We start from the raw sequence: 21415 nt of genomic DNA on the forward strand, positions 1-21415 counted from the left end.
TAAGGTGTGTGTGAAGTTATGTTGGCAAACATGTACATTACGCGCCATTTTTCGTTTGTTTCCTATTCATCGCGAGGCGCTCGGATGCAGAAACATTGTAAACATGGAGCCGGAACGTTGTATGACTAAGTCAGAGCATGTGCGAAGATATACACAGGGGCCGGAAACGGTTCAAATGGCTCTGAGCACTATGGAACTCAACTTCGGAGGTCATTAGTCCCCTAGATCTTAGAACTAGATAAACCTAACTAACCGAAGGACATCACACACATCCATGCCCGAGGCAGGATTCGAACCTGCGACCGTAGCGGTCTCGCGGTTCCAGACTGCAGCGCCTAGAGCCGCACGGCCACTTCGGCCGGCGCCGGAAACGGAAAATTAAGTATAGTGAATGGAAGAGGAATGCGAAGAAACACAAACGGAATTCGGGGCAACCATATTTGGCCCACAATAGCAAACCAGTACCTGGGAAAATCCCTGCCGAACAGGTGGGTGCATAAACGTTGTATGCCAATCTAGCACAATATTTCTGTGAAATGGGAGATTCCATACGTCATTCGCAAACATTATATTGTAATGCGCTGTCATAGCCTTTACCTTTGACATTAATGTGGTTAACTATACTTATAATTACATCATGCTCTCTTTATAGATTGCTACCTGCAAATGTAGATACCATTGTAAAACACGAAAAATGGAGGACAACAGACAGCTGTTTCAGGAATTCTACGCTTTAGATTATAATGCACAAACCAGACATTTGGCTTCATCGCGCATTGAAACAGTAGACATCAAACGTAGGGAAACTGAGGAGACCATTTCGCGCAGACACTGTACTTTCACGTACTTTTTAAGAAGAGGAGCAGAAAAAATTCAGGTATGTCAAAAAACGTTGTGAATGGTATATAGCATTAAAGCTAGACGTGTACAAATGCTCCAAGGGAAGATGAAATGTGGCGTGCCGTTGAAAGACAGAACTGGTAAGCATGTGAATCGTCCAAATAAGCTGCAGGACAGCTTGGAGGACGTGATAAACCACACTGAGGAGCTACCAAAACAAGAAAGCCACTACTCAAGACATAAGAATGAAAAGCTCTGCCTGAGATCCGATTTGAATATTTCTAAACTTTGCCGACTCTTTAAAGACGATAGTCCGACAGTACAGTGCAGTGAAAGAGCTTACAGAGATATTTTCAGGGGGTAATACAATTTTCGCTTTGGAATACAACGTTCGGATTCATGTGGGTATTGTGACAGACTGTTCTTGCAGTTATTTAACAGTAAAAATTAAACAGAGAGAAAGAAAACCAACGAAGAAAAAGCAAATTGCACCATTTACATGCGGAAGCAGTGTATTCAGTGCTGGAGAAGGATACAGCAAAAAAGCTAAAGCAAACGAAACCTATTTTGTGATATGCACAGACAATAGGTGCCATATTGTTCTACCCTTGCCCATTCTGCGGTTTTCTATCAACGTCAGCTGTCAACCTACAATCAGGCAATACATAACGTTGGTGACAATAAGGTGTGGATGTATGTATGGCTTGAAACTGTTGCTAAGCGGGGATCAGCGGAAATTACTTCGTGCCTTCTGAAGTACGTAACATCTACATTTTCAGTACTAAACCCGTGTGAAGAAAGAACTTTAGTGGTGTGGTCAGATCGATGTACAGGACACAATAATAACTGGAAAACTACTGTTTTGTATCAATATCTTCTGAACATGAAATATTTCACCTCTGTGGGGCAAAAGTTTATCACAGGACACAGCTTTTTGCCTCGTGACAGGGATTTCGCATTAATTGAGAGAAATAAGAACTACTCTGCGTATGAACCATTTGAATGGGTTCAGGTAATAGCTGCTGCACAACCAAATAACTCGTTTCTGGTTTGTTACATGGAGCAGGACGATTTTATTCATTTCAGCGGTATTTAAAAGCACGTCCGCAAAGATCCAAAGTGCAAAATAACGGATTATGTTTAGATGAAGATATCTTCAGACTCCCCAACAGTACTTCAGTGCCGCAAGAGCCATAACTACTTGCAGCCTTGGTACTCAGCAAACTTAGCAAAACGCTCCAGGGGTAAAAATACTATTACAGTTCCGCCGGTGGTGTTTACCTTGAATGGCCTACCTAGTCTTTATGGTGAGCCATTGCCTGTCCCTGTGGAAAAGAAAGCTGATCTGCTAGACATGTGTAGATTTATTGCTGAAAAATACCGAGACTTTTATGAGAACCTAAAGTAAATGACAGTGTCATGGTCGGTCACGCAAAACGTACGTTTGCAACAATACGTCTTGTGTGCCGTGAATAATCGTGTTACACAGTAGGAACTATTAATAATGTTTCGTTTAAACTGCATGTACAGTATTGATTCTGTTTCGTTATATTCTTGTGAAATGAAAATGTGAACGATTATCACTGCAAACCCTTCTTTTGTAAGAATATTTCCACCTTCAGTCAAACACCTAAAAGTTCCGACATTGTATAATGCAAATTGTATTAACGCCTAATCGGAATATAACCAATAAACAGTATTAGAGGTTAAATAATATCTGTGGTATAAACGTTGTAACCCACAAAAGTGTGCTACTCTCGTTAGAGTTACGTTTTTGCATGGAGGCCGAACGAAAATCTGTAATATCTTGCTTTTCAGGTCACGTACTGCCACAACTTGTACACATTAATCAGTAATGGACTCATTTCAAGTGATTGTGAATGCTATTTCTGCCGTTCGTAAACCTGTTGCATAGGTACTGGTTTTTCGCGCCTCCTGTACAATTTGTATTTTGAGGGTTACAACGTTTTTGCCGGCAGGTATTCAAATATTTCAGAATGTCTTAACAACTACCTGTTAAGCAAGACACAAATAAAAATTACAGAGAAAAGTTAAAGATTACGGCGTCAAATATCACCACGGCAGATACTGATCGTTTGCCTAAGGTATGTCTACATGGACCATTTTGCTGAACTAAACAAACCAAATATGGAGGTGCTACTTAACGGCAGCAACATGGAAATATCACGTGACTCCTTTAACAGCCCGTCCAAACATTCTTCCCGAGAAACCCTGACGTGTGTCGATAACGTTATGTTGACGGCGTGTGTGAATGCCACCATTTGATGAAGTTGAACTGAAGAGGCTAATCTTTTGTCGTGACGGTGACGTTCCGTCAACTGTTAATCCACCTTAATGCAGATGTACGCATTTAATTTTTTTCGCTTTGTATATTATTATATTTCGATTTTCTTGTAAACCTAAGACATTTGTATGTGTAAAGAATGTTTATTGATACGTGTAAATAATAATGTAGATAACTGCAATTTATACTGGGTTAATGCTGGTTAGAAAAATGTTACGGATATGTATCAAAGAGTAAAAACGCGCTGTTCTAGGAGCGTCTCTGGATGCGAGTGGAGTGACGTCCGAACGCGCGCGATGCACAAGCACTCAGCCGCGGGCTCCGGAATAATCCAATGAGCGAGTTGTGTGCGAAGTCAGTGTGAGCAAAAGTTGTACTTAGCAGCACGATAGCAATTGACAAGCGTGGGCAGATGAAAATGCAGCTCCATTCACATGAAGATCTTGCTCCGCAAACGGTCACTCCTAAGTAAATCTGCGTTCGCAAATTTTGTATGCAGCATTGTCGACGACGGCTACGATTTCATCTCTTCAACAACGAACACTCGTAAGACTGTTCCTCTTAGTTCAAGTTTTTTTTAGAACTACAATGAAATTATCCAGAAATATTGGTGAACTTTTAGTTTTAATAATAATTACTGCAAAAGAAATTTTAACCTAATAATTACCCAAAATCATTGTTACCAAGTAAGTCCTATGTCCATTCCCATTATTGAAACAGTGTCTCGTTTGTTTGAACGGAAAGAAATGTATAAAAAATTAATTTCAGTGCCACCGTTTCTATATTTTTTAATAATTTTGAAAACAAAAGTAAAAGTATTTTTAATGCGCATCAAAACTTCACTGTTGAATAATCCAATGAGCAAGTTGTGTGCGAAGTCAGTGTGAGCAAAAGTTGTACTTAGCAGCACGATAGCAATTGACAAGCGTGGGCAGATGAAAATGCAGCTCCATTCACATGAAGATCTTGCTCCGCAAACGGTCACTCCTAAGTAAATCTGCGTTCGCAAATTTTGTATGCAGCATTGTCGACGACGGCTACGATTTCATCTCTTCAACAACGAACACTCGTAAGACTGTTCCTCTTAGTTCAAGTTTTTTTTAGAACTACAATGAAATTATCCAGAAATATTGGTGAACTTTTAGTTTTAATAATAATTACTGCAAAAGAAATTTTAACCTAATAATTACCCAAAATCATTGTTACCAAGTAAGTCCTATGTCCATTCCCATTATTGAAACAGTGTCTCGTTTGTTTGAACGGAAAGAAATGTATAAAAAATTAATTTCAGTGCCACCGTTTCTATATTTTTTAATAATTTTGAAAACAAAAGTAAAAGTATTTTTAATGCGCATCAAAACTTCACTGTTGAGATGGATGCATATCGTTTAAATAGAAAGTTATTTTTGCAGATTCAATTATCCGAAAGTAAATTACTTCCTGGCACTTAAAACTAAAGATTTTAATTAAAAGAAAATAACCATTCATACTTGTTAATTTTACTTGAACCTGTAATGCTGTTTTGCGTATTGGCCTGGTTCGTATTTCGGCGTTCCAGTTGTGCTGACATTCGGGGGTAGTTCTTTTATTTGAATGACTCTAAAGTAAAGTTTTCTTTCGAGTTTCATTGCCAATTCCAAGCTAGCAAAAGTGAGTAAACGCTACTGTGAGGTTACGTAACTATTTAGCATAGTGCGATTTATTTATTCCTAATTAATTTCATTGCATTTAATAACGAGTGTGGCAACAACTGAAATTCTTTTTCATTATTTCGTGGCTTTTCTGCAAACGGAGTGTAGCCTTCTGTTGCCGTACGTATTCAAATTATTCCTTATCGTTGCTGTTCGCAATTTTAATTACTTAGTGCTCAATTGGACTGACGACTTTATCACCATTTATTCCAAAAGTATTGGTAAAGTTTATTGTTTTATATCCAGAGTCTCGTGGTACCCCATTTCGTTTGAACAAATACTTGAATGACTGCACAATTTTTGATAGCTGAACTAATTTAACTGAAATTAGAATAGGCTGAATAAGTTGTCCTCAGAGATAACATCTTGTAAATCTCTCCCTCACTAATGTGTGTACATTTTCCTTCCGATAGTCTTGGCGAATTTTTACTCACGCGAACACGGTCAAGCATATTTTCACGAAAGCTGGTTATGTAAAGGGGATCATTACAAACTGTTCCTTTCTTTTAGTCAAAGAGTGCCATAAATTCCTTTTTCCTCAGTTTGAGTCAATACCTCATCATTTGTCATTCGATCTACCGATCTAATAATCTGCATTCCTCTACTGCACCCCATTTTAAAACCTTTTAATTTCTTCTTGTCTGCACTGCTTGATGTCCATGTTTCATTTCCATACAAAGCTACACTCCAGATGTACCTCTAGAAAATATTTCCCAACCCTTAAATTTATATTAGACGTTATCAAAGTCTTATTTTTCAGAAATACCTTTAGTGCAATTACATTTTATAGCCTCTCTATTTCAGTTATGCTGCCCAAATCGCTAAACTCACATACTACTTTCAGTGTGTCAGTTCCTAATCTTACACCCTATGCATTACCTGATTTAATTAGACCATATTCCATTGCCTCTGTTAACTTTTGTTAATGTTAATCTTAAAATCTCTTTTTCAGGACACTATCCAATCCGTTCCACTGCTCTATGAAGCCATTTGCTGTGTCTATCAGAACTACAATGTCAGTGACAGACCTTTAAGTTTTTATTTCTTCTCCCTGAACTTTGATTCCCTTTCAAAATTTCTTATTGGTTTCCTTCAGCTTGCTCAATATACAGATTGAGTAACATGGGGGAAAATCTATAACCCCATCTCACTCTTTTCTGAACTACAGCTTCCCTTTTATGCCCTTTGACTCTTACAATTGCAGTTTGGTTTCAGTACAAGTTGTAAATGACCCTTTGTTATCCGTATTTTATCCCTGATACTTTCAACATTTGGAGGCTAGTCAACATTCTTAAAGGCTTTCACTAAATGTATAAATGCTGCAAATGTAGTTTGTCTTTTTTCAGCCTGTCTTCTAAGGTAAGTTGTAGGGTCAACATTGCTTCGCAACCAAAACTTATCTTCCTCAAGGTCAGCTCCTGCCAGAGTTTGCAATATTCTGTAAATAATTTGTGTCAATATTTTGTAGCCATGATTTATTAAATTAATGGCTCAGTAGCATTCTCAACTGTTAGCACCTGCCTTCTTTCGGACTGTTATAATTATATTGTTCATGAAATCTGGGGGTGTTTTGCTTGTCTCCTTTATTTTGCACACCAGGTCGAATAATTTTGACATGGCTCTCAAGGATCTCAGTAATTCTGAGGGAACATCATATACTCCAGTGGCTTTGTTTCCACTATGGTCTTTCAATCCTCCATTAAATTCTTCTTGCATTATCACATCTCCCATTTCATATTCACCTACTTCCTTTTCTCTTTCGATAATATTTTTCTCAAGTTTGTTGCCCATATATAGATCCTCTAATAAGCTGTTCCATTGCTGCCCCATGGGGCAAAGGTGCCTGTGTTCACCCATCATGCTTATGGGCAGACGCATGTAGTGTAGGGTTTAGGCTACCCACCAGTCAGCTGTATTGCACACATTCTGCACATATATGAGCTGCTTGGCCAACGCTGCCTGCGGCATTCAGCCAGTGGGGCACAATTGATTATGCTGAATCCTGGGTACAAGACAGCTGCACATCAGCTAATTGTCCATCCATGCTCACCTGTGCCTGTGCTCACCCGGCTCCTCCCAGAGGACATGCAAGTTGTAACAGCCTGCTCTATGTCCTTCCACCTTTCAGTTATCCATTCTTTGCCTATTACTGCCCCATCCAAGCTCTTGATATTCATACAGTTGCCCCTTTTCCCCAAAGGCCTCTAATTTTCCAATAGGTGGCATCTATACTGCACCTAATTATGGATGCTTCTACCATCTTGCATTTGCCCTCTAGCCATTCCTGCTTAGCTAGCCTTACCATACACCCAGAATTAGCCCGGACAGTCGTGGTTTTTTTAGTGCTGTCCAGGGTTTGAAAATTTTATGACTGGGTAGGACTTTTTTAAAATTTTAGACCTATATGTTAAATATTGCATTTTTGAACATTCTCTTACAGCTGTCTCTCTCTCAGCTGACCTTGAAGCAAGCACTGATGTCGAAGGTGAGGTGTGGCTACCGGTCCCACCACAACTTTTCACATAACTTGTCTACATTTTTTGATCATTTGACCTTTGTTTTTTTTTTTTTTTTTGCATCATCATGTAGCTATGGGCAAAAGAAAGTGTATGTATAATGTTAACCTGCAACAGGAATACACATTTTTGGAAGTTTGTAGTGACAGGAACAACGAATGTGTTCATTGCACACAATTCACTGGAGAATTGTTGCACACATAAAGGAAAGGGTGCTATTAAAGACAGCTTAACACAGGAGTGGTATTAATGCAATTGCTTCATCAAACATAAGATGATTTTTTACAGCTAAAGAAGGGAATAACAGTGATCTGGGGGTCTGCTATTAAAAAAGGCTACATTTTCATACCACATTGCTAGATACACAATCTGTTTTAAAACATCAGACTGCACATCTTAAACTGATTAAAATAATTATATATACTCCAAAATTTTCATCTGCTAGAATCAAGACTGAGTCAGTTATTCTTTACATTATTTTGTCATTTATACCTGATACATTGTTGCATTCTTTGGAGAAAACAATCATGCAACAGCAACAATGGTTAGCACAAACTTGTCCAACGTCATGTCTAGTTAAAAATATAACTGAATAAACAAAGTGTAGCATTTCAGTAAACAGTTAAAACTTTTAAGTAATTTCAAAAATATGTCCTGGGTTAGGAAAAAAAAAATGCTAAGCCTATGCTTAGCCATTTTGAACTTAATTTGCTGCATTTTTATGTTTTATATTTTTCATCAATTAAATTCAATATTCTGTGTGTTATCCAGGGGTTTCCACTATGCCTTGCCTTTTTACCTATATTAGCCTCTGCTGCCTTCTCTATTGCATCTCTCAAAACTACACATTTGCCTTCTACTATATCCCTACCCACCCATTTCACTGTTCACAAAGGGTTAGTTTGGTCTCTCCACAGATCCCCCACCTGTGTTTGCACCTACAGTGTTGCTTTCTGTATTGTTGATGCATGCAAGCCACCCCACCTTGAAAAGTTACATCACACATTTTGTTCCAAGCACTGATGAAACTGTCATACACTATGCTTCAAATACTCATCAAAAGTAAAACGAACACAGTATTGAGAGTAATGCTGATTGGTTCTCACTGAAAAAGCTAAATTTTGATATGTCTATGTTTATTAAACCTAGTGCATCAATGCAGATTTCTGTCCATAAACTGATCATCCAGTACTTAAGATATGGAAAATCAGTTGGTGCCATGATATCTCCCTAAGCTGTGTCCATTCTCAGTTAAAGCAGATGTTCCCAATTCAAAATATGTCCTCCTTAGGGACATAGCCAAATCATCGGTATCTGTACATACTTTGCAACACTATGCTTCAATTCTGTGAGTGTGCTATCTAGGTAAGGGCACACTTCAAACATCTTCAGTTACTTTCCATAGGAAAGTCTAAATCTGTTATTCTGACCAGCATACAGTCAAACTGCTTAGTTAAGCCTTAGAAGCACCAGTACTTTAGTAGCACATAGAAAAGGTGTGTTAAATACAAATCTTGCGTTATAATGCATTCGTCTGAGTACATCCATACTCACAAGAAACTTGAGTTACTTCATGCTGAATCACTGGAAAGCTACTACTTTTGGCAAACATATTTTTAAAATGTAGAATCAGTGTTGGTTCAGTTATGTACATGGTTAATCAGTTTTGAGTAAGGAACTCGGTAATCTTTAAAAGAGGCCTGTCATGTACTGTTACGAATGGAGATGGAGATGAATCCATTTTGATTGCTTTATCAGACCTGCTGCAGTTTGAGGTAAGAAACAATGAACATTACAGTTAACTGTTTATAGTGACAGTCATCTGAGGCTAACATTTGTACAGATTTTGGTAACTACCTAGAACTGGCACTGTCAGAAGTTCTGATGCAGTTTCCCTATCCCTTTTACACACACACACACACACACACACACACACACACACACACACACACGCACACTCAACGGTGTTTATTGTACATGCAAGAATATTTAACTAGGGGTACTACACCAGAAATTTCTCACTTATAGTAGTTGTTGATTTCATGTAGAACATCTGGTAACAAATAAAATATAAAAATAAAACAACTGGCACATTACTGTTTATAACAATGAACCCACACTAACACTGATTTGTCATCTGGACTGTCCAGTACAAATAACTGTGTACACACTGTGCTGTTCGTATTGTGTTTAATCTTTCTATACCGATATTGCTGTACTACTTGACAGACTGCAGTGTTTGACTTGTTTGGCTTCCTTTGCTACATATGTCCCATTTTCTACAGACTCACAACTGCTGTAGCATTTACACCCTCATACAAACTGTCTTAATCAAGGCTATCAATTCACTCCCTTCAAACTCTATCTTGTTCCTAGGAAATCATTCATCACTATACACTGACAGTGTCACCTGATGCAACGACAAGTATTGGCAAATGACACAAAATGTTTGTTATTCTCCTGCAGTAGAATAGGTCTGTACTTCGGTCATTCACAAATCATATCATGGTTGGAAATCCCTGTAGTTTTCATATCACTGGTATGGTTCTACCATTATGCTGAAATTTTTAAATAGAGTAGTGAACATATTTGTTGTTTGCACATGTGAGCAAGCGTTAGCTACTGACGGCGTGGGTAATTGTCAAACAGTTTCCTGTCACACTTGCTAAATAGAAATACTTCCCCAAATTTCTTAACTTTTCTTTCAACACCAATCGCTACAACATCACTTTTTTATCTTTTCCTGCTTCTGCTTCCAGTGACTTGAAATGCTAAAGACTACTGCCAAGAAATCTAACGTTTGTCTAATGACTGAAAATACTTTTCACAAAAGAGATTGAGTACAACAGTGGATAAATCTTTGACTCTGAAGTCTTTACTGAATGTCTGCATTCCCTAGTCTATTTTCAAGGAAATATGAGTGGAACTTTAATACAGTATAACACCACTTTTATGTTCCCAGAATTAACGTTTTTCTGCCGTATACAACATTTTTAATCAGTCCCATCAAATTTCCTTTGCCCACAATGTTAATTTTCACCCGATTTTGGATCAACATACTTATAATTTTCCTGTGATTACGAAAAAATGTTTGTGGAGAAAAAGTGATGCTGGCATGATGTTGGCTGTCCAGTAGTGTTTACAAATCTTACACGGTTAAGTTTCTTGACACCAGGGCACTCTATTCAGTGGATTTGAAATGGTAAACACGCAAGTTGGAACAATTGGTGCCGTATCTCCCACTGCTGCCAAGCTCTACTTGGCGTGGTGGCTGATAGGAGTAACTAGGTTTGTTCACATGAAGATATCATGACCAATCACAACCATTTCCAAACTGTCTCTACTGTGCAAACACAGTTTCGTGATTGTTGTGATCATTGTGACACCTTCATTGAACTTTTTGTTTGAACACAGTGCTGGTTACCTATTTTATTCTTGCTGAACAAAATGTGTTTCGAGAATTTATTCTTGTTGTCAAGTGCAGTATTTATGTATGCATTTACGCAAACAATGTGAGTGATAATTTGTGTGTGTGTGTGTGTGTGTGTGTGTGTGTGTGTGTGTGTGTGTGTGTGTGTGTGTGTGTGTGGTCTTCTACATAACTGATGAGGCACAGTACCTGATAACCTCAAAAAGATGATTACAGTGCAGATGACGCAGAATAAAACATATACAAACACCACACAAAATACTTATGTCCACATTTACACTTGACAATGAGAATAAATTCTCGAAATGCGTCATGCTAAGCATGAAAAAATATGTAACTAGTGCAGGATTTCATTATTTAAATAATGAATGACAGCTGCAGGCTGTCAAAAGCGTCAATTATGACATGGAGTTGGGTGAAATTCCTACTTCCCAGACAAGTTGCCAGTTCCACTTCCATCAGTGGCTTTTACTATGTAATAAACCTTTATTAGATAATAAACAAGCCCCTGACAAGTTTTTCGATGCCTGTTATGTACATATATCATACCTAAAGTGCTAGGGGGTATCCTATACATAACTTTTGCAGCTTAAAACGTTATTTCCCACATTTTACATTTTCCTGTGTTTTACTCCCCTGAAAAGCGTAAAAGTGGGGTTTCACTGTATTAGTCATTTGAGTACGTGGTAATAAAAGCGAGCTGTATGCACAACAGTCTTTCTTGTCATTACTAGGACTCTCTGCCATCAAAATTCCAACAGACTACTGCACAACAATATTCAATTGCAGTTTTTAGCAACTGCACATTCCTACATTGAAAATAAAACCACAATTATTGTTTTCTCGCAAAACTAATATCAAGTCACTGACAGGAAATATGCTTACTTTTTTCCATTTTCACCAATAGCCTCAAATATCTTTTCTGGAGTTATTGGAAATAAAATACTTATGAAAAATACATGACACTCATTCAATTCAGGGAGTGATTTTGAGCATGCTATCAAAAATGATTACAAGTATGATAACTTTGCATACTCATTCAACAAATTTCTATTTTACTTTTCACTGCCTCAACATTTCTTTCAAGGCAATGAATATTTAGTGTTTTTAAAATTGAGATGAAAGATTAATAATAATAAAAATAAATAAATAGTAGTAGTAGTAGTAGTAGTAGTAGTAGTGGAACTAACAACACAACCTCTGATTATATAGCCTGAGCATCTGATACATAATGTCAAATATGGATGTTACTTCTCAAATCACTTACCAATAGCTGCAGCTGTCTTTGATGTAGGAAGATTAGCACAGTCACCTATTCCAAATACATTTTTGAAGACGTTATGCTGAAGAGTGTATTTGTTAACAGTCAAATAACCATCAGAATCAGCTAACTCTTTGTTTCCTCTTAAAGCATATGGTGTCTGGTGTGGTGGTACCACATGCAAGAAGTCAAACTGAAAATACATACCTCAAGTTACTCAATGGAAAGGGATGTAATAACAAGCAGCGAGGTATTCATACAATAGCAGCCCAACATGACAAGAGCCAGTAAATGCATTATGCATCTAAAATACTGCATGCACTCTCTCTCTCTCTCTCTCTCTCTCTCTCTCTCTCTCTCTCTCTCACACACACACACACACACACACACACACACACACACACACACACACAGACAAACCTCTGCCTCTGCCCCTACATGATGCCAGCTGGGCTAATAGTGCCCGTGTTTCGGCAGGTGGACTGGTTGTGTGGTGATAGTGTCAGGTGGGGTGGGGTGTGTAGAGAGAGTGTGAGACAAGAAGAAGGACTGGGGATGGATGGCTAGCAGCTTGCAGGGAGGCAGTTGGTTTGCCGGATAGGAATGTGGGTGGGAGGATGGCAGGTATATGGGTTAGACATGTAATGCATGATGGTAGGTGCCAGTGGGGAGCATCGTGCACTGATGGCGACTCGGGAGCGGAAATTGGGAGGGGATGAGAGTATGGAGGAAGCAGAACTGTTGGGTGGAGGGTGTGGGGACAGTGGGTTACCCGAGATTGAGGCCAGGGCAATTATGGGTGCGGAGGATGTTTTGTAAGGCTAACTCCCATATCTGTGTAGCTCAGAGAGGCTAGTGGTGGAGGGAAGGATCCAGATGGGCAGAGTTGTGTAGCAGCCATTGAAATTGAGCATGCTGTGCTTAGCTACATGTTGTGCCACCAAGTGGTTAACTTTGTTCTTGGCAAGAGTTTGGCAGCTGTCATTCATCCTGGTGGATAGCTGGTTGATAGTCATGCTGACATAAAAGGCCATGCAGTGTTTACAACATTGTTGGTATATGACATGGTTGCTTTCACAGGTGGCCAGGCCTCTGATGGGATACAATAATCCTCTGACAGGATGGAGTAGGTGGTGCTGGCTGGGTGGACTGGGCAGATGTTGCACCTTGGCAAGGGGTTGGCATATGGGACTGGCATATGAATGGACAAGATTGTTGTGTAGGTTGGAAGGGCAACGGGACACCATTTTAGTGGGGCCGGGAAGGAGCTTGGGTAGGATGTCCCTCATTTCACAGCCAGATGAGAGACAGCTGAAGCCTTGGCAAAGAATATAGTTCACTTGTTCCAATCCCGGGTGATACAGGGTAGCAAGGTGGATGTTCCTTTGTAGCTGATTCACATACATAAATCACCTTCAGCAGGCGCCACTCCCCACCAGCCCCTACAATTGTGCATTACATGCCTAGCCCATACACCTGCCACCCCCACTTCCTAGCTGGACAACTGTCTGCCTCCCTTCGAGCCGCAGCCACCTAGCCCCAAGTCCATCTCTTTGTCTCCTGCCTCCCTCTCCCTCTACTCATCCCACCTGATACTACCCCCACCACAGTCAGTTCACTTCCAAAGAAACAAAGTATTGGTGCTGCTAGTCGAGCTGGTTCCTTGTAAGGCTAGAGATGGTTGTTTGTCACATGATGTCAAATAGGTATAGAGCTGTCTCCAACAGGTGGCATAATTTTCCATTACAAGTAGTCTATCATCAGAATTCCCTTCTCTGTGAAAGTTAGCATTCATATTTTTTAGTAAAATTCTGATAAAGTTATTGTGGTATTTAACATGTGTGTCTGCAGAAAAGGGGGTCCAAATTTTAAAATTGCCATTTTTTTTATATAACTGATTGGTGAGTTTGGAAACATGTTGTGCCCTAAGCACTAATTTTGACAGGAAGTGACAACACAAAGCAAATTTCTCAAATTTTTAAGGAATGTTACTTTGATACCTAAGTGATTTGCATATTTCAATGGTGTATGCAATCTTTTGATATTCCACATTATATCCTGTGATTACATCCAGGGTAAATAATGACTTATGAAATATAGGTAGAAAATATTCAGAAACTATTATATTGAATTTGTGTTGGGTTGATGCTGAAATTATAAAATCTGAAATAAACAAATTCAGAATGGCTGAGAAAATCTTGTTAGATATCAACAAAACACGAAGTGGGGAAAAAAAAGAAAAAAAAGGAAATAAACTTTCAAAACACACTTATCTAACTTTGATGACTTCCATTGCACTTTGCTTATCAAACTTAACATCTGATCAAATTAATGAATTTGTTGCATGACTTTCATGTTTCCTATTTCTAATGGTGCCTAGCATAACTAAAACTGAATGAAGTTTTAAGCTTTCAGACAAAAAAATCGTCCTTCAACAATAGAAACCACAAACACATAATCACACCCTATTTCAGAAGGACCTTTTTGTCCAAAAGTTTAAAAGTTTAGCAGTCTTTTCATTGTGCGTGTCTGTAACTCATTGCCTCCTTTATGTGATTAGTAGCCATTTGTCTTTCCATACTGCTGTTGTTCCATGTGAGTGCAGGCTTTCTCGGCAAATTCAATATATGAAGTCTTCACAGGTTGTCAGCTGAGTAGCATCGTCGTCTCGTAGCACGCTACGAGACGACGATGCTACTCAGCTGACAACCCGTGAAGACTTTATATATGCTGCTATTCCAGCCTGGTATTTCCATTGTTTAAAGTTGAATACAATGCATTTTGAAAGTAACATGTTTCAGACTAGATGGAACAAACAACTCAGGACCAAGATCCGACTGGAAGAATGTGGGGAAATCTCCCAAAACCAACCTCAAATTGGCCAGTAGACCTGACATGACAGCCTAGGACTGAACCAAAGCAATCCTTGTCTCTTCAGTTTCACATTATTTTGCATTCAAGCCAACAGGACTGCAAACGTCTTAGCTCTATGACTGTATTTGGCACAGTGTTGCACCCACACACTGATCAAGAAATTTTACTTCTCTACCCCATAAAGCATGTTCCTCTACAGCCTACTTATCAGTCTTTGCAAAGCAGTAGTCTCTCTTGTGTTTGCCTAAACAGGCATAAATACTTCTTGTCATGGTTACAGTATATGCTTGACCTTCAGTGCATACAATTCTGCACTTTTTTTTTTTTTTGCCTGAAAAATCATTTTAACCTCAAGGTGTGCCATTCTTGTTTATGAGGCAAAAGTAACTATTTGTGACTGTTGTACCTAATCAGTTCTTGAAATACTTCTTATTGGCTGTACAGCTTGTTCCCCTCCTTATTAGAGTAACTAGTTTTCTCAAAAGCAGACTATATGTAACTGACCTGCTCTTTTAAATAAAACAGCTTACATATTTTATTTGCTCTATTCACAAAGGTTTTAATTATACCTCTCTTCTGTGTTGGACAATGGTTGGATTCCTCATGGTAGTTTCATTCTGTGTTACTTTTCTGTACTCCTTATGGCTCTAAGCTCCACCCACATGATAGATTACTAATACATGCAGGAAATTAAGCTGGTCATTACTCACTTTCTGAACAGCCAGTTGAATTTTTGGGTTAACGTTGAGAAGAAATCCAATACTTCTTCACCATTGGGCCATATTCTGTTACACAATGCAGCATATAATCTGCTTATTCCACTTTTTTGCCCAATACACGGGCACACTTAGCCACATGTTCAGTTTTGTTTATGTACCTATTGACCACTCAGTTTCTCAACTATACTGTGTGTTCTTGTTTGTGTCCAAATTATACTGAATAAGGAACATACAGACCAAGAGCAAATAAAGAAACTGAAAAGTCTACCATCAGGTATTCAGCCATGAAAAAAATGGAGGTTAAAATTCAATGGTCATTTTAAATGAATGGAAGCCTACTTTTTTTCTGTCTGGTGTATCAAGTTGTGTTATCCCTGCATCTTTCAGGTCTCCTTTGACAGAACCCATAAGCATCCCCAAGGGTAGTGCCAACCCTTATCCTTACCCTCATCCCCCACCCCCCTCCACACACACCAGAATCTTGAATACAGAGTTTTTATTCGCTCAGTAGTGGATAACCTTCGATTCTCTGTGATATAAGTTTTTGTTCGCCTATAAAATTTGGATCTTATGGCACGAAATGTCTTGAAACTGAATAATTCATTTATATCAAAAATGGCAATTTTAGAGCCTTACCCCTCCCTGGAAAAAGAATCTGCAGATGGGACTGCATCAATCTATTTTATCATTTGTTTTTAGCTTTACTGCAAGTTTTGTAGAATTCCACAACCTGTGTAGTTAGTCTGATTGCCTCCATTCTTTTAATATGCCCATTGAATTTTAGCCTCCATTTTTTCATATCTGAATACACGATGGTAGACTTTTCAGTTTATTTATTTGCTCTTAGTCTGTATGTTACTTATTCAGTATAATTTGGACACAAAATTTTTCCCAATTACTTTTTGTTCTCTCTTCTGAATTTCCTCAATGTCCCTCCTTCTGTTTAAAATGAATGTTTCAGTCTCATAAAGATACTCTGGTTTGATGACTATGTTGTAAGTTCTCAGTTTGATGTATATTGAGATGCATTTTTTGTTATAAATGTCTTTTGTAAGCCTGAATGCTGTTTCCATTTAGTTATGATGAGTGCATTAACCAACCTTTTCTATGGCAGTTTCCTGAATTGTTTCACATTAATATTACTCTAAATTTCCACGTATTTAGTCTTTAGAAGTTTGGGTGCCAGGTAGTTGATATACGTTTGTTTCTTTCAAATGATATTTGGAGTTATAATCTTTCTGCTGTTTCTTTAAAATATTTATTTGTTTTTATGCTGTTTTACTGTCCTGACATTGAATTACCAGATTGTCTGCAAAAGCTAAGCAGTCTATCCTAATATATGTTCTTTCTGATTTGAGAGGTTTCGGTTTTTATTTAAGGCACTTGAAAAGTAATGGAGAGAGTCTGTCACCTTTATTTCACTCCTGCTTCAATTTCAAAATTTTCTGAAACTTCTCCCCTGAACTTTACCTTAGATTTTGTTCTATTTAATGTTTCACTGACAACTGCAATGGTTTTGAGGTCCATACTTTGACTTTTCAGAAAGCAGAAGTGAAATTTACAGACAAAGCTTGGTATTTTATTTCCTAGTGCTAGATGACACCAACGGCCTTGCTGCAGTGGTAATACCAGTTCCCTTCAGATCACTAAAGTTACGCGCTGTCAGGCTGGGGTAGCACTTTGATGGGTGACCATTTGGTCTGCTGAGCACTGTTGGCAAGAGGGGTGCACACAGCCCTTGTGAGGCAAACTGAGGAGCTACTAGATTGAGAAGTGACTGCTCCGGTGTCGTAAACTGATATACGGCCGGGAGAGCGGTGTGCTGACCACATGCCCCTCCATATCCACATCCAGTGATGCCTGTGGGCTGAGGATGACATGGAGGCCGATCAGTACCGTTGGGCCATCCAAGGCCTGTTCGGATGGAGTTTAGTATTAGATGACTGTTGTATTGTCATATGTCTAGCAAATCTTTCTTTCCCTATCGTATTTTAATTTTGATATCTATCCACATTTTCTCACTAACTCCTTTCATTGTCTCCCTTGGAATAGAAATGAATATTTCATCCATAAAGGACGGCATTATGAGGGCTGAGACTGTAGATAAATTCAAATAAAACTGCTTTCTGCATCAGTCACTTATTTATTTTGCCACTAAGCATTTTGATGGTTCACACCATCATCTTCAGAGGGAGAATCATTTATTTACATAGCTGGTGTTGGTGAAGAGTACTTATGCCTTTTCACAGCAGCAAATCAAGGCAATATAGATTATGTTGTGTCTTTTAAGGGGTGGCAGGATCATAAAAAGTGTGCATACTGCTGCCTGTTGTATATCGTCTCCACTGTACATTATGTCTACAATGTGATGTAACATAACACACATTTTCCTTGGTCTGCTACTGTAAAAAGGTGTCTAGTCTTCACCAACACCAGCTATGTAAATAAACAATTCTCCACTTGTACATGATGGTGTGAACCATTGAAAAGTGTAGTGGCAAAAATAAATAAGTGATCAATGCAGAAAATATTGTACAATTTGCACATATTATATTGGACAAATCAGCATACATTTTTACTGTTATATTGTTAGAATTTTAATTGTTTCATGAAAGTTTGTTCAATATTACAAGAAGGCAATAGACATTACATTGTACTTTCACTTGTGCATATTTGAAGGAATTGTGCACTGTAATCAGGCCTAAGTGATTCATTATTAAGAAATTCAACATTTATTACCTGTTTGAAAAAAATCATTTACTTGGAAAAGTTTTGCTCCAAAAGACTTTTTTAATTTATCTGTGAAAACTCTTGGTATTTCTGCCTTTTCTCTTTAATTTCAGCTGGTAGGTTATTATACATCTGTATCCCAACATGTAGGACACTTTTTTGGTAACAAGTTGCTCTGGACTGAAATGTTCATAGGTCAGACTGCTGTCTTGTTTTGCATTTATAAATGTGTTCATTTAATATTAGTCACAGTCCTCATAATGCTGTCCTTTATGGACAAAATATTGACATTTTTAACATGGTTTTTCACTGAGGTAAATGTCCGCCCCCCGGTAGCTGAGTGGTCAGCGCGACAGACTGTCAATCCTAAGGGCCTGGGTTCGATTCCCGGCTGGGTCGAAGATTTTCTTCGCTCAGGGACTGGGTGTTGTGTTGTCCTAATCATCATCATTTCATCCTCATCGACGCGCAAGTCGCCGAAGTGGCGTCAAATCAAAAGACTTGCATCAGACAAGCGGTCTACCCGACGGGAGGCCCTCGTCACACGACATTTCATTTTACTGAGGTAAATAAAGTTGTTTTATTCCTAACTTCACCCTCTTACAGGTTAGTTATTTTTCTTTGTTTACTTCCTAACATAGCCTGTGTTCTTCCTCAGAGTTCAAGCTGCCTCCATACCAAATTTCATCAAAGTCTGTTAGTTGTGAAAAACGAAACAGACTTACTTTCACATTTGGCAAAAAGTTTAAATTATGCTATCTTTTTTCTGTGATCCAATTTTTATGAAATAAAGCCTATATGTTGCTCCAAACAGTGTTCATATTACATGTGAAAACCTAATGAAAATTCATCTAGTAGTTTTGGATATTAGCTTGTTCAGACACTACAGTTTTATTATTAGTTTACATTTGTTTGCAGAGAAGCCCCCAATCGTTTTCCTGACTTTCTGTCTCTCTCCTTCTCTAACTGTTGCCCATAAGAATTTTCACGTAATTTTGTGAAATTTTATATTTACTATCACCTTTCCATGACTTATTTATTTTATCTGGGTTTGTTTTATTTTCTTCATTGATCAGCATGTGAGCATTAATTATGATGTACATTTTGTTTGGTCATTTCAGGGAAATTGTTATTAATATGTTGTTCACAGGCTTCACTTCTATTACAGAACTAAGTACGTCTTAAACTATTCAACCCCCGGATATGGTGTATTTGTTAGGATTCTTTTGTCTGTTTTACTTTTGAAGAGTCTGTAATATAATAACTTTGTTTTGTTTTCTTTCAATAAGTTCTATGTATGTTATAATGTATTCTATGACATTTTGTCACCAATACAGATGTCAACATGAATAAAAATAGAATAAATAAATATCTCCACACAGCATACAGAATTGTAGTTAACCAAAGCCAGACAGAAATAATCAATGCCTACTATTATTACTATCCCCAACATCAATTATGCACAATCTAAAATTAGGTCTCTGAGAACTTACCTTATATTTTGATATTTCTTCAGTGTTTTTTGTACTTTGCACAGTAACTTCCTTAGTGCCAAGATTTATTGACTTAACATCTTTCTCAAATACTGTGTGTATAGACTTTTGACTGGCAAGGTCTTTCAATGCCTCCTCATATTTTTTAACTGAAAATAAGACTGGAAGGCCAGTTATAAAGCTGATTTCTGCTTTGTCTTTAATGTTGCACTGGAAAATAATATACCACACAGATCTTAAAAAGAGAAAACTAATAATCAAAGCAATACTATGCATACTGTGGAATTATTTATTTATGTGCTATAAATGAAGAGTAGAGGGAGTGTGGGTGGGAGGGATTAACAAAGAACAATTTTGAAAAAGTTATCTTCCTTTACAACCATGTTAATCAGATTTTTTCCCACTATCTTAAAGAACAATACAGCATAGGATATGAACCACTTCCTGCAAATCTGTTTTCAGTGCTTCAGTTGTACATTAGTGGCTTATTTTGTTGCACATTTTCTCTTCACATAACCTCATAAGAAAAAAACTGCACATTGTGATGACTGATGAATGGATATGTTATCCACATTTTAAAAGATGATGTGAAATGGAACGAAGAAAAATAACAACGTAGGAAAATCACAGATAATCTAACAAGATGATTACTAGATAGTTATTTGAACCACTACTGTTCTGCATGTAATGGGAAAAAAAACTGTTGACAATATCACTGCTTACTTTTGCTGTGTAGAATACTGCCCCAATCTGTAAAAAAAATTGGGTCCCTTCTTAATTTGCACTGTGCAGGTTGTGGAGGGAAAAAAAAAGTCTGCATATTTATGTGGTGTGACTGTCAGAGCACTGCCAACAGCATTTCAAAAAGTAGGACCCTATGATCCCTGGTTATTTTATTTATTTATTTCACGTTCCATTGATCTCAAATTTTGAGTACATCATCTAAGATGTGGAACGAGTCAAATACAAAGATAGTTATTGATTTTTGTTTTTTAAAAATTAAAAAACAGTAGGTAAATTACATGTACCATAAGCCTCTTATAAATATTTACAAAAACAGATAGCAGTACTACAATTCCATATGTCATAATTTGAGAAAGGGCAAAAATACATATGCACAAAAATTAAAGGTATTGCACGTCTATAAAAGAAAACCATCTGATAAAAAAATAAGGTAAATCATGTAGTACAGTTGAATAATTTATTATAGGCAATTATTTAGTTATTTCTAAATACAAGTCTCCTTTTTATGCATTAAACTCTTCTCATCAGCACGTGGACATACCTGATAAATATTTCTTTAATTTAGCTTTAAATAGAGCCACATCATCTATAACATCTGATTTCTTCTGGGAGAAAGTTAAAAAAATTTAGGTGCCAGACCATTTGCACCTCTTTGCACCACTGTTAGGTTCTTAATTTCATAATGCAGATTTTCTTTTCCTCTTGTTTCAGAGCTATAATGGTTTCTGTTAAAGTCATAAGCAGGGTTTCTTGATTACAAAACATGCAAGTGACTATGATGTATTGGAATGCAGTGGTCATTATTTGAAGCT

General features: G+C 37.8%; 1 protein-coding gene across 3 annotated transcripts in view; it reads right to left on the reverse strand.

Moving 5' to 3' along the window:
* LOC126470210 (sulfide:quinone oxidoreductase, mitochondrial) overlaps positions 1-21415 on the reverse strand; it is an 89224-nt gene that overhangs the window by 14824 nt on the left and 52985 nt on the right. For all 3 annotated transcript variants that reach the window (XM_050097888.1, XM_050097889.1, XM_050097887.1), the window contains 2 exons: positions 19860-20069; positions 12050-12236 (listed from right to left, as the gene is read on the reverse strand). In XM_050097888.1, coding sequence (XP_049953845.1) covers positions 12050-12236; positions 19860-20069 — 397 coding nt within the window. The remainder of the gene's footprint in view (positions 1-12049; positions 12237-19859; positions 20070-21415) is intronic.

Source organism: Schistocerca serialis, chromosome 3 (assembly GCF_023864345.2).
Source record: "Schistocerca serialis cubense isolate TAMUIC-IGC-003099 chromosome 3, iqSchSeri2.2, whole genome shotgun sequence".
Classification (NCBI taxonomy): domain Eukaryota; kingdom Metazoa; phylum Arthropoda; class Insecta; order Orthoptera; family Acrididae; genus Schistocerca; species Schistocerca serialis.